At 35.6% G+C, this 15,229-nt stretch overlaps 1 protein-coding gene across 1 annotated transcript in view; it reads left to right on the plus strand.

Annotated features, from left to right (window-relative positions):
* The first annotated feature begins 349 nt into the window (after positions 1–349).
* The window catches only part of LOC140154783 (uncharacterized), a 53,658-nt gene continuing 38,778 nt past the window's right edge, over positions 350–15,229 (plus strand). Inside the window, exons 1-9 of the mRNA XM_072177350.1 lie at positions 350–486; positions 1,249–1,339; positions 4,176–4,361; positions 5,150–5,350; positions 5,865–5,959; positions 6,373–6,526; positions 7,277–7,504; positions 8,074–8,271; positions 8,885–9,079. Of these exons, the coding sequence (XP_072033451.1) occupies positions 1,276–1,339; positions 4,176–4,361; positions 5,150–5,350; positions 5,865–5,959; positions 6,373–6,526; positions 7,277–7,504; positions 8,074–8,271; positions 8,885–9,079 (1,321 nt within the window). The 5' untranslated portion in view covers positions 350–486; positions 1,249–1,275. The remainder of the gene's footprint in view (positions 487–1,248; positions 1,340–4,175; positions 4,362–5,149; positions 5,351–5,864; positions 5,960–6,372; positions 6,527–7,276; positions 7,505–8,073; positions 8,272–8,884; positions 9,080–15,229) is intronic.

Below are 15,229 nucleotides of genomic sequence, written 5' to 3' on the forward strand. Positions count from 1 at the left end.
CCACTTGAAAAATCTCAGCTACGCCACTGGTTCACACATTGTTGCTGTCACATCACATCTTGCGATGCCCTGTGGGAACCTCCAAGTTGCAATTAGGTTGAAATAACGCTGTATTTGTTGAAATCAGGAAACCAAATTATAATGAAAATCATGGATAAAATAATTATAGAATCCAATATTTTACCAGTTGGTAAATTTTAATGTCGGGCAGCTGGATGCGCACAGTTCTTTGGCTTTCTATTCGTGTGCTTTGACCCATTTCATGCACTTAGTCATCAAAGATTGAAGTTCATAATATCCCATATTCCAAGTTTAACACGGTCCATTAAGCATGAAAAATATCAGAGACCTTGGTTTAAAGGGTGCTTGCCGCCATTTTTAGTGTTTACCTGGTCACACAATCTCATGAAACGAACGTAGTACATGGCAATTGTTTTCTAAGCCTTTGATCATGTGTCGTTTGTAACGACATCGATTACATTTTGAGTAAGTTTTGGTCATTACACTAATTATTGTTTACCTATATATCATCTTGAAAATATGATTATTGACTTCACTAATTATTAACTGCGTCACGGTAATATGTTTACGGTTTGTCTGGTTGTGGGTGTATGGAATACTGATTATCATATTTTATGTTCACGTAACTTATTTTATATTAAGACAATTTACATTTTATTTATAAGCTTTTATACTATAATGTCAGTGCTGGTGTCACCGTGGTCATCGAATGTTCTATAAATAATGCAGAAACCAAATTGTAAAAATAATGGTATTACTATGGAGACAAAAATCTGTGATCGGTTGAAAAATCTGTAATCTAACACAGATTTTTCGACCAGTCACAGATTTTTCACGTGGGTCTATGGTTAAGGTTATTAATTATTTTAAACTGTTGTAATTTGGTAGTTCACAGCATCTTACGAATGGTAGTGAGCTTTGGCAAAAACTTCATTGCTCAATTCATAGCGAGCGTGTAGAAGAATTAAAATATCACAGATATACTTGTATAGGTGTTGCGGTTCTTGAGTTACGTTGTAAAGAGGGCTGAAACAAAAACACTTTTGTAAAACGTACATAACTCATTAACAACCATAAATTAAGCAAGTTTGCAAAGTATACAATTTGTAGTTAATATTTTTCAATAATATATTGATCTAGATAATGAAAATCGGTTTTTAGGTTGCTTCGACCAACAATACCTCGTCTACCCTTAAATTGTCTCCTATTTGGCGTTTCTCTGATTAGGCACATATTTGAATACAACCATTTACCATGGGATTTTGGATATTCGTAGCAGCAGCAGTAGCAGTGTGTCTGATGTTTTGTGGAGATAATGGTGAGTGATTCTAATAAACTCAGTAAACAAGTAACTATGTACAGGTTCATTTTAATGTCGATATTCAATCATTTTTGATGTTTACACCTGTTTCCTCCTAATATTATTTGTTAAGTAATTTGAGCGAGTGATGTTGTTCATGTTTGGTCTTTGTTGTTTACAATTTGCACGATGTGTTTGATTCAAACAGTGAATTACTACTGACAATAATTATATAAAACCTAACAATTACCTGATAAACGAACATTTTAATTGAACACGCTGTAATTTAATCTAAAGCAGGGATACACAAATAATTATGTGTTATCTATTTCAACTTTCTTTATTCAGGGTAGCTCCTTCAGTGTAAGAGCACTGTTATTCTTGGAGGCCCTGTGACATATTACAAGAAAATATACAATACCATTATAAAGAAATTACATGAATCATGAAAAATTATATAAAAGTGAAAAGCAATGAACAGTGGGGTTTGTGAGAGCTCACTTAGGCTCAAGGAAATATAATTAGTGCGAGTGTCAGCATCAAACGACTCACCTGAAACATTCTCTTACCAGAGTTATTGTTAAATTGAGGGACAACAAGTGAATATTTATGAGTGGATTTGGTAAATGAAAATGTGGAACAAAGATAAATCAGGAGCTCTATCAGTAAGGCATTTATATAACATAATAAGAATATGATTATTCCACATATTATCTAGTTTGAGCCACTTGAGAGAAGACATCATTGAATCAATATTAGTTCTGATATCAACAGAAAGAATAATAGGTTGTTCAAGAGAATTGGTAATTTACTTGACAGAGTAATAGAACAGTTGGACCAAACATGACTGCAATAATCGAAATGTGGCATGACAAGAGAATCAGCAAGTTTTTTGAGAATATAATTTAGAAGATAATATTTAACACGACGAATAACACCACAACGTTTAGAGACATTTGAACCAATTCAATCTATATGGTGTGACCAAGGCATGTGACTATCAAAAATAATTCCACGATATTTGAAGTTGTCAACTCTCTCAATGATCTCACCATCATAAATTAAAGAAATATTTTGGTAGTTATTAAGATTTTGAGAGGTACCAAAAAATTTTTGTTTTGCTGATATTCAGATTGAGGTGGTTCTTTTTAAACCAGCTGGCAATTTTACACATGTTATGACTGAGACTGTTTTGAAGACACAAAGTATCTGATGAGCTAACAAGCAATGAAGTATCATAAGCATACATTACTGTTTTACATAACACTATCAGGAAGATCATTTACAAAAATAATAAATAATAAAGGTCCTAATATAGACCCTTGTGGAATTCCAATATTAATTGGTTTCAAATCTGATAAGGAACTACCTACCTTTACTGGCTGCATTCTATTTTTGAGTTAGGATTTGAACCAGTTGAGTTAAATGTCCCTGATGCCACATTTCTTGAGCTTTTTAAGACGAAGACTGTGATTAACAGTGTCAAAAGCTTTCTTAATGTCAAGAAATATGGCATCGTTTACTCAACCATGTTCATAAGAATAAAATCTTCAACATCAATAACTGTTGTTGCAGTTGAATACTGAGAACAAAAACCAGATTGCGATGGGTTAGAAAAATTATTTACAGACAAATAAGAGTACATTTGATCATGAACTGCACGCTCAATTATTTTAGAAACAATACTTAGCACAGAAATTGGACGATAATTTTCAACATTAGATTTACAAGCAGCTTTGTAAATAGGAACAACTTTTGCATTTTTCCAATTCGAAGGAAAAACACCATTAGCCAAAGAAAGATTACATACGCAAGTGATTTACTAACAATAGGGGCAGCAGTTTTAAATAATTTTACATCAATATCATCAAGTCCGGGAGACTTGTTATTCAGGCACGGATGACGGATCCAGTGTATTTGAAAAGGGGGTACAATGGATATGCATCGGCGCGATTGAAGTAAATGAAGTGAAGTAAATCTTTAAATCTTTCTATTTGAGGAAAACAAATGACAAAATTAAGACCTAATTTCGAGGTTAATTTTACACTATTGTTGTTTCCTTTACTTAAAACAATTAGTGTACAGGTGTCCAAAACCAAACATTGACCTTTCATATTAAAGATTTTCTTCCCAAAAAGATTTAATTTTTTATTTGGTGTTTTGGTAGAAAAATCCATATCTTCAATACAAAAGGTCAACATTTTCAATTGATCGTCGGCTTTACATCCCAGCTACATACACTTTAAGTACATGTATATCATTAGATTTATAAAGTTTCCTTCTAGGACTGTTAAATATCAAAATATCAATATTTAATCATTTGCCATAAAATGTGTATTATATCACGAATTGTAGACATTCAAAATTACCGTAGAATTCCGTCTAGAAGCATATATGCCTCTAAACGAGGGTTTTTTTAACGAAAGATATGAAAGGCCAATACCCTTCTCAAAAACATTGCAATAGATTGGTCTTACAAATATACATGTTTGTACAGCCGCCTTTATCAGTAATATAGTTGTTCAAACTCCAAATAACGTTTTTGTTGAGAGTGTCTGCCTCTTGTCTCTTGTGTCAAAAAAAACCTCGTTTAGAGGCATATATATGCTTGTAGACGGAATTTTACGGTATTTGATATCAGAAGGACATTCTTCGTATTCATAATGCGATACGTCTGATCTGCTCTTATGTCCCACAAAAAATACTGCCCAAATGCCCATACCAGAGCCCTTAACACGACATTATAAAATGAAACATATCAAAAAAATAATAATAACAGTCAAAATGCAAACCTTAAGGTAATAGCTACAAGAAAACGTTTCTAACTAAATATTACTATTTCAATTCATTTCAGATCGAGATGTTCAATATTGCCCGGCAATTACCTCGGGACCATTGAATGGTAACGTTGCATGCAACGGATACCACAGTGGCGGTTCTTGTACTTTTAGCTGCCTTCCTGGATATACATTAGTGGGTAGAGCTCGGCTAACTTGTCAAGGGACGCAAGAGTGGAATGGAGATGTACCCCAATGCAATAGTAAGCTTTAAGTTATAGAACATGTTCCGATCCAAATTCCATAGCGAAGTATGCAGCTTTTATGCGAAATGCCATCAGGGAATCTTACGTTGACATTGTCTTAATATCAAATCGAAATGGAAAGACCTGTGAAAAAAATAATAAAATCACAGGTTGCTTTTAAACATGTGAACACTGGTGAAAGGGTGACGAATAAATGTGACCTGTGATTTTTTTTCCTTTCCATTTCATAAGGCACTGTATATTGATGTAGTCGCACCATATAGTGGGATATTTTCTGCGGTGAAATACAGTTCCCCTAAGGCGAAACGGAAGAAATGCGTTTGAAATAGAAGAGGGGTTTAAAAGAGGTTTTTTAAGTAATTGTTATTGTTATTTGTGTGGGTGCCCCTCCCTATATTGGGTCACTTTTTTTTATCATGTATTGTTCTTGGAAATGTCATGGAAGCGAAATGGTCCTCTTTAAGACAACTGGTATCGCCATGTTTTTCCAGTTCTAGCCACTTTCCTATAAACATACAGTGCACTTCTTAATGTTAATTGGCAGTATAGATCTATTCCAATGTGAATTAGAGTAAAAATATCATATTTAATCATGTCATGAAGTAATCTACCCTTTTTACATACAAACTTTCTACATAGACGGTCAGTACAAACTTTGTAACTACAATTGGAGGTCCCGGGTTCAGTTATCTTTAATTCCATCAACTAATTGCTCTATCAAACTCTTTCACATGAAGGCAAATCAGTCCTAATATTGATGAACACATTTTCATTTTGCCTACTAGAGATCCAATGTCCATCTCTGACAGACAAACCACCTGACCTCAACGAAACATGCACCAATGGATACTACTTTCAGAGTGCCTGTAGTTTTCATTGCATTCAATCAGGATATTCTACATGCAGCAGTGACAATAACTGCTGTCCTGTACAAAAAATATGTACTGCCAGTGGGCAGTGGATTGGATCATACCCAACATGCTATGGTAAGTATGTCTGTTTAAATCATATCTAGGATGAATGATCTGTTCTTTATCCCTTTTCAGATGACATTTCCTCTTATTTTTGTCCCGGGGACAATTAAGCCAAGCCAACATACGATTAAAACACAACGTAGGCGATTTACAGCGCACTATGCAACACTGCACACATAAACCACTGAGCCTCAGGACACTTGACACGAATTCGCTGACTATCACAAGTACGCAAGGTTTTACTATGATAAATTAACTAACTAACAAATATCCAAGTAAAAGTGTTTTGAAATAAAATGAAAGTTTTAACTTTAGTAGCGAATTGAAGATTTATCCTCGACGTATGCTTACCATGTTTGGCTGTGTGAAAAAAATAAAAAGATATAACAGCGGTATCCATAAATGTTTTATTTTCACCTGATCTTTTCGCAAATTAATCATTATTTGTTGCTTGAAGAATTGGCACCAGTAAAAAGATGTCATTTGACTCAAGGTAAGCTGTTTTAGTTTTGATAATATATTGCAGATAGGAATCCCCCTGTCTTACAATGCCCAAGATCACTAGAGGTCATTGCAACAGAAGGAACAACGAATGCTGTAGTAACGTGGAATCCGCCACTGGTAGGTACACATCTGTGGTAAAGTAGTAATATTTCTAATACGGTTGAAGACATACTCACTCACCTTGCCGTGATTTACAGCTATTTACGTAGCTATGGATATCTGGTATCTGCTTTTACGTACAAAAGTATTACACTCGATATCACTTATATACTTGGAGTGTAGAAAACGTCGATGCTTTGTTAGTAAGTACATGCAATACACGTGTTACACGAATTGCAATATAATCACACGCATTGCATGCGTTCTATCGTTTCTTACGTATAACAAGGCGTAAAAAAAGTAACTGGGCCGTTGTAAATAAATATAGATGTTTGGTTGTATACCAAATCTTAGAAAAAGCAAGCCTTTGAGATAACATTTTATAGTAAATGCACTTTGATAATATGCCAATCTTGTTCTCACAAGCACAGGTAGAAGATAATTCTGGTGAAACAGTGATTCCAATCATCATCAATGGCGCTTCGTCAGGATCCACATTTCCTGAAGGCTCCACCAGTGTTACGTTCGAGGCGCGAGACTCCACGGGTAACAAAGGCAGCTGTACATTCTCAGTTACTGTTAGAGGTACATATGTATTTCATAGAATAACCTGATAAATGAGCATTAAGGGGTCTCATATTGTACTTTTCAGGTTAGCCTCTGTTGCGAAATGCCATGGGTCAGTACATGTTATATACAGACTTGACATTTAGTATGTTTTAACAATTAAAATTGTTTACGAACTGTTATATCTAGTAAGATGTTTGGTACAAATTTGTGACAAATTGGTATTTTGCACATTTTTCAATGTATACAATAACAGCGAGTTTCACGATTTACTGTTACACTTTCATTTGGTCTCTCCATTTGGCTGTTTTCTATCAGTTAGTTGTACATATGTGATGCGATCAAGCTAAATCAGTCGGAACTCGGTAATATTGATTTTGAGATACAGCCAAACAAAGGAAATATTTTCTTTTGTTTCATTTTGTTTTGGACACTCTTTAACTGCTTATATCTTTGGATCTGGTTGTTCAATTTCAATGGGGTTTTCTGCAAAATGCAGCTTTGTAAATGCTGTTTACTATCCTATAAGAATCTGAAAATTTATTATTTCCGAGTTCCGACTGATTTTGCTTGATCGCATCACATATTATTATTTTGCAAAATGTTATGGCCAACATTTCATGTGTAAATTGTACTGGTAGTGTTATTTGTTATTCATTGCTTGTGAAATATCACACAAAAATAAGACTCGACTTATTTTCTTAAATATATAGAGTAATACCTCATACGAACACCTCACGTATTTTTTCTTTATTTCTGTATGAATAGTTGGAAGATGCAAGTATCTCGTCCCTCAGGACAACCAGCATATCGAATGTTCCATGGGATCTGTAGTAGGCTCTGTGTGTTCATGCTCATGCTCGCAAGGCTACTTTCTTAGTGGCACGAGACACCTTACATGTGAAAGTTCTCGCGGCCGTGAAACTGGTGAAAACCCGATTGAGAAGAGAAGTAATATTGTTATTCAATGGAGTAGCGACCCGCCATCTTGCCAAGGTAAGTATTCGTAAATATATTTTATCATAACTTGTGTAAATGTGATTATGACAATAATTGGGTATTCGCATACAGCCTCAGCTTATAGCCTATGCCCTCCTTCATCGTTACCATAACACCGTCACCATCACCGGCCACAATGGGATCTATCCGGAGTTGCATTTCTCATCTTAGCTGGGGACAGCCACGTTGATTAAGTTTGCGATGTACTGGTGGTACAGGACTTTGTTTTCCCTGTCTTATTGTGCCATGTTGAGGATCATATTATGAAGCATAGATATTGATTAGTAAATCAGATGGTTTCCGAATGATGTGCCAGGGCCATTTCCTTTACCATTGTTGTAAGAAGTGTGAAAGTGGATTCTGGTCATCTGGTACACAGTCGCATTGGAAACTCTATCAGGGCCATGAATCCCCAGCATTCTGTTGTCGCATATTTACCATACCTTTGATCTAAATCCTTATCCTAACCCTAACTCTATGGGTGCATCACTGAATAGATTGGGTGCATGTTTTTAGTAAAGTTTCCTCAATTTGTATTAATCATAATTCATCTTGTTTCCTTATAGGAGTCACATGTCCAGCAATAATTCTTCCACCTTATGGTCGATTCCAATCAGACTGTACCTCGACCAACTATGGAAGTAGATGTCAAGTGGCTTGTGACACAGGCTATGAACTGGTGGGAACATCTACACTCCAGTGTACTGTTTCAAACAATGGGGAAATTCCCATAGGATATTGGGAAGGACAATTTTCTTGTTCACGTAAATATTCAGACATCTTTAGTTTTTTATTAATGATATAATTACAACCTGTAAATCAGCTGCGAGAAACCTTAATCCACTCTACATGGGCGTCGACTGCAGACAAGTTACAAAATTTTACTTAAAAATTCAAAAAATTCAGAATGGTACATTTTTATTGACATTCTTTGGAATCAGCAGAAAAATTCATAAAATGAGTACAAACAAGCCTTTTATTGGTTCAGTGGTTCTTCAGATAGCTCTTGATATTTTAAGAAAATATCTAAAAACTTGGAACTTGTATATTGTAATTTATAAATTGTATAAAGCCTATGTCAAGCATGAAGTGTAATAATTGCCGATCGATAAAATATGAATGGGCCACTGTGTTGAATATTCTTCCTGCCAGCCAAGTGGGATAACATTTTTTCAGATGAAATCGAGATAGAGAAAAAATGCCTATGTCTGTTTAAATCATCTCTAGAATGATCTTTTCTCTTAGCCCTTTTCAGATGATATTTCCTGTTTCCTCAACATCTACCACGACCCGTGATAAGTGCCAAGAAAAGTTTGGGTTTTTTTTTTTTTCAGGTTTATATATATTTTTGTCTTTCTTTCTCTCTCCGTTTGTCAGGCATTACCTGTACACAGCCATATTTGCCTCCTCAAGGTATCATTACTAATGCAGATACATGCGATGTATCAATAAAAGCAACTGAAGGTACTGTTTGTGAGTATGCTTGCAACACCGGGTACATCTTAGTCGGACCTACGTCTTTATCATGTAATAACCAAGGGAAGTGGTCACAACTGTTTCCAAGATGCCAGAGTGAGTTTTATACACAAAATTCAATAATTGAAGAGCTTATTTCCAAACCGTGTTAAGTCCACAAACCCATGTATCTGATTTTCCTGTGGACAATAACAAAGCCAACGCACAGTAACAATACGTATGTGTGAGGCCTTTGTTTCCCAAATGAGAACAATAGTCTGCATTTTGTTATGTACCATTGTTATGGTAAATAATTGTACAACTCATTGTTGCTAATGTCAAACTTGTCAAAGTAATTGTGATTGTATCACACAAGTAAATGAGACACATGGAGTTGTGGACTTTTAAAACACGGAAATAAGCTCTTCAATTATATAAAAGTTGGTTTACTGTGCCAATAAATAAAGTATTCGGCCATGTTTGATTCGAGCATTAAAATACCTGCAGCATTAATGTTTGCAACGGTACAGGTTTTTCAAAGACACGCTGTGTATAATAATTATCAACTGGTCTTAATACTATAGAAAATTCGCATTAATGCTCAGTCCGGCAACCGGGTTCGACGGGTGTGTGAAACACAGTACATGTAATGGAGCTAATGTAAAATCAGCAATTGCAAAACAAGTGATCGTTAGACATGTAATGGTGGGAAGTGGATATTCAAATGTTCAATTTTTGTAACGATACTTATAACACTGACGTTAAAATGTGTGAATTACGCGTCTTCCAAGGCCTACATCTGGTCACCACGTTCAATTGCCCAAAATTTCATTTTGAAAGTATCTGGAAGAGGTTCATAGCGCTAGCTTTTCTGTATATTAATTTGCTGGCCGGTTCTATGCAGATGCGTAGCAAGCAGATGGACAGGGTACCCGATGGCGATGCGATGGTTCAGGGCCCCGAGCAAAAGCGAAATTTTTTTTCCATGAGCTCCGAGGCTCTTGCTACGTCTCTGTGACTACTTCGTCTTTGTGTTATGTGTTAAAGCATCTATTATGAATTTAAATTGGGGAATTAGTCATGGGAAGGAAGAGCGAGGTACCAGATTTGGAGTCCCAAGGGATGAGGGAATGAACGGAAACGGGAATGACAATCTCTAAATGAACAAGGTGAAACAGAAATTACGTATCATAGAATTTATTATGAATTTACTTAAACTGATCAAAATACAAGGTGTATGAATTAATATAAAACCTTACCAGAGTTACATCACATAAGTAGTATAATTTAATATGAATCACGTGCAAGACATGATGACATTAGAATCGTCATCATGTTACCAGTCTAACTATTCATCGTGAACCAAAGTTGAGTAGATGTGCATCAGTCGCAAGGCTAGCAAGGAGTGACGAATTTATTAACGGAGAACCAAATCATTGGTTCACTCAGTGCAATTGATGCACGGAATCGGATATAAAAACGTTCACTTGATGAATGGTTATTCATGGCTTTCTGCCCTATGATCAATAATCAATTATTGACTGAATTATCGTCACAACATACGCTCCCCCTTAAATAATTGACTCCTGGCAATTTAAGAACATACAATAATTGCTAATAAAATGCCATTTTTTTTTAAAACAAAACTGAATCCGACTTATTTATAGACCATGCATCATTGACACATAATATCAAGATGGAAGTCATATAAGTCATATTCTTTTAACCAGATAAACATACGACAAATATAAATGATACAATAAAATACATCTGAAGCCATGTAGAACTTGAAGACAATAATTATTTTTTAAAGTTGAACTTGAAGTAGCTCTCCGCGCTAGAAGATTTATGTAGATAACTTGGTATTTCTGCGTTCCCTCCGAATAATTTTTGATTAGCGTTAGAGTTCCATCAAGGACCGCGCGATGTCCCAGCTTGAAACTCAGCACGTGCACGCACCAAATGTCGGTGTTAAAATGGCCTAATTGCGATTTTCTTTTCCAAGCTATCGCGAAGAAAAAAAAAAAATTAAATGGTTAGCACATACATCTTTTAACAACTGATTACATGCAGATAAACGTGTACAATTTGTTTGGCCTATTAATATTGTACATTCCCAATTTTATACCAAATTATCTTTTAAATACAATACTCTGATATATTATTTTCAACCATTGTACAATCAAGATAATTTTTCTTTTTTTCATTGCTTTTTTAAAATTTAACACTGTACATGAAACATAGAGAGACTTGAGTGACAACACAAACACTTAGGACAATTATGTTTATGGCAAACTAGCAAAAAATAACACAAAGTACACAACATACGCTTAACCCCTTAGGTATATCCAACTTTTAAGTGCGCCTACGTGTAATAATACATTATGGAAATTTAACACGTATCACACAGATTATTTAACCACATCTATACCATATAATAACACCTATTCATCCACACAGAATATTACACACCAAATAACTTCATATCCGACTTTTCACATTGTTCAACAATTTTGTATCACATGCTACTTTTAACAGATAAAGACTCAGTATATCAAAATTAACACATTGTTAATTGTACACATATTTTCGTCTATATAATTTGACGATTCTATCATTTTACACACATTTCAAATACATTTCAAAATACTCATACAATTTCATTTCAAATTGCATTTTACTTATAAATCAAGGCATAGGCCCTCTATATATACATTCACAGAAATGACAACCATTTCATTATCACATAGGCCTATGTTACACACTCAAAATTATTTGAGTTAACTTTTCAGTCACAAAGTTATTCGGATCATGCAATGGTGAATCTGATAGTGTAAACCAACAAACATTTGGTATAAAAGACAACTTGCGTCGACTCAAGTTATCTCGACCAATTGTTCGCTAGTTACAATATCGAGATCACAATCCTACCATGGATGGATTTGACATTGCACAAACACAAATGAACTCCTGACACCATTACACAGTATTCAATTATTTTGTGTCTTTGAAAAACAAATTCAATATTGTCATGCAAGACAATAGTCATTATTTTGCCACCATAGACAACAATTCATCATCACATTAAACATGTTAAAACATGTGATAAACTAATCATACTATATTTTATCACAATCGTCAAGTTACGAGATTTCATTCATGTGTTGCCCATTTAAAGCTATACATTCTCATATTTTGTTTAAACATGATACAGTTTTATACATTTTATGACTATATTTCTCAATGTCAATAATAATGTCAACAGACATGATAAACATAAATTTTTATGTAAAATCAATTTACATTTTTGGCTTCAAATATTAACCAACACTACTTTCTTTTACACTTATTCACTTTAATATCAAGTAACAAAAATAACTCAAGTTATTTGTCTCCGACTCCATTTTACACTTTACCTGTAATTTTGACAGGATTTTCCTTGAGAAAGTTTAATGCAGCATCATTTAAATTACACTCAGGTTCCCAAGTATTTCTGGAGTGAGGGAAATTTTTCCATTTGATCAGATATTCAAGACGTTTGTTTCGGTAACGTCCTCTCACAATTTGTTCAACTTCGTATTCTAGAGCAGGTTCCTGAACCGCGGGAAGACCTGGAATAATGGGGATAACTGTCTTGTGTGCTTCCTGGGTTGCTAAGAGAGGTTCAAATGAATCCTCAGGACAGTCATCCGGTATTAGACCTGGTACTTCATCTCTTTGATTTTGGTCTAAGGGAAGATCTTGGTTGCTTGGCCTAACATACCTATCGTACGCATATTTCATTCGATTCACGTGAATCGGCGTACTGATTAACTTGTTGTTTTCAAGTTTCTGACTCGAAAATTAACGGGACCCGTTTTCTCAACCAACAAGTAAGGACCAGACCAAAACTTCATCAATTTGCGGGAGAGACCTTTTTGCAAAGCTGGGATATATATCCAAACAGTATCCCCTATCTGATATTCAACTTCATGTGAACGTTCATCATACCGATCTTTCATATTTGCTTGATGCTCTTCGGCATGAGATTTGGAAACTGCTCTGAATACCTCTAATTGGCTAATGAGAACATGTATATGATCTCTTAATGTCTTGTCAGGATATTGACATTCTTTCAGTAAAGTAACGTCAATGGGAAGTCTTGCTTCCCTGCCATACAGTAGAAAGAAGGGACTAAAACCAACAGAATTTGTTGCAGGAGTGGTACGATATGCAAATTGTATCGCTGATAAGTATCTATCCCAGTCATTATGAAATTGATTTACATAATGTGAAATAGTATCTAATATCACTGCATTGTACCTTTCTTGAATTGCATTGCATTGTGGGTGATATGAACTAGTATTTAGTTTCTGGGTGCGCATAATGCGACATACTTCAAGTACCACTTTGCTGAGAAAGTTTGTCCCTCTGTCACTTAATAATGAATTTGGGCAGCCATGTTCACAAATTACATAGTCAAAGAAAACTCTAGCCACTGTAGATGCATCGGTTTCTTTTAATGGAACTAAGATAGGCCATCTTGTGCAATGGTCTGTGAAACATAAAACATAACGGTTTCCCGATACAGTAATTGGCAATGGTCCTAGCACATCTACACTAACCCGTTCAAATGCTCCTGGACTTTCATTGTGACCAAGGGTGCCAAAACTTTGTGTCTATGAGTTTTCCTTTGTGAACAAGAAATACATGACCTAACCCAATTGTCTATATCTCGGTACATGCCCTTCCAGAAATATCGCTGACGGATCCGATCATAAGTTCGTTGGAAACCAAAATGAGCGGCTAGTACATGGTCGTGACAGTTATTCAAAATTGTATCAATAAATATGATGGGAACATAAAGACGTACGACATTTCTTTCTGGTAAATGTCGTCTTGCCGGGGTGTGCCATATATGATATAACAAACCACCCAGAGCAAAATATTGTTCTGACTGTAGAACAATATCTCTAGCCTTTGATGCATCTTTAGGCAACTCATCATGATCTAAATAAGCCAACATTGAACTTGCAAACCCATCCGTCAACAATGCCTCTTTGAATTTCCCCAAATCTATATCACTGGGAATGGAGGGGGCATTTTGTGCTGCTGTTTCATCGTCAATCTTCATCCGTTTACCGTGATTGAAGCGCAAATTTCTTATGGCATCAACTTGAGGATGAACTTGAGGGTTTTGCGGTACTTGCAAAACGTCATCTGCCATATCATCAAAATCAGACTTTTCCCACTCTGTCTGTAAGGATTCAGGGGAATGACTATGAGAACAGCAAGCACAATTGTCTAAATTTGCATAATTTAGTCTGCTAAGAGCGTCTGCATTGGTATTGTTACGTCCGCGAATATGCACAACTTCAAAATTGTAAGACTGAAGTTTAAGGGCCCATCGAGCTAGGCGTCCCCCGGATGGTTTATTCGAAAATAGCCATTTTAGGGCACAATGGTCCGTGACCACGACGAAATTGACAGTATGCTGAAGATATGGCGCATATTTCTTCACGCCTTCGACTACTGCTAAAGCCTCTAACTCAGTGGTGGTATAATTGCGCTCTGAATCATGTAATGCTCGACCACCGTATGAAATAACTCTTTCTTTGTCGTCTTGTTTCTGGGCCAATATATAACCTAGCCCTGTATAACAGGCATCAGTTTGAAGAATGAATTCAGTACCATCAAATCTTGGATAGGCCAGAATTGGAGGCTCCAGCAGTTTCTGCTTCAAAGTTTCAAATGCTTCAATGCATTTTGCATCCCAACGAAAAGGAATATTCTTTCTGGTTAAATTTGTGAGTGGGTCAGCAATTTTACAGAAATCTTTGATATATCTGCGATAATACCCCACAAAACCTAAAAAAGAACGAACTTCAGAAACTTTGGTTGGAGTAGGATAATCCTTAACAATTTGCAGCTTGGCGGGATCTGTAGCTATGCCATCTTTGCTAACGATGTGCCCTAAATACTTGACTTCAGTTTGTCCAAAAGTGCATTTCTTGGGTTGTAACTTTAATCCTGCTTCTCTTAGTCTATCAAATACTTGTTTTAAATGATCCAAATGTTCTTCAAAACTTCTACTAAAGATAATCACATCGTCTAAGTAACAGAATACAAATTTCCAATTTAACCCACGCAATACTTCTTGCATCGCTCGCTGGAAGGTTGCCGGAGCATTATGGAGGCCAAATGGCATAACATTGAATTCATACAGACCGTCTTGGGTGATAAATGCGGTTTTAGGCTTAGATTGCTCCTCAAGGCCTATTTGCCAGT

The sequence above is a fragment of the Amphiura filiformis genome, chromosome 6 (assembly GCF_039555335.1).
Source record: "Amphiura filiformis chromosome 6, Afil_fr2py, whole genome shotgun sequence".
NCBI classification, from domain to species: Eukaryota; Metazoa; Echinodermata; class Ophiuroidea; order Amphilepidida; family Amphiuridae; genus Amphiura; species Amphiura filiformis.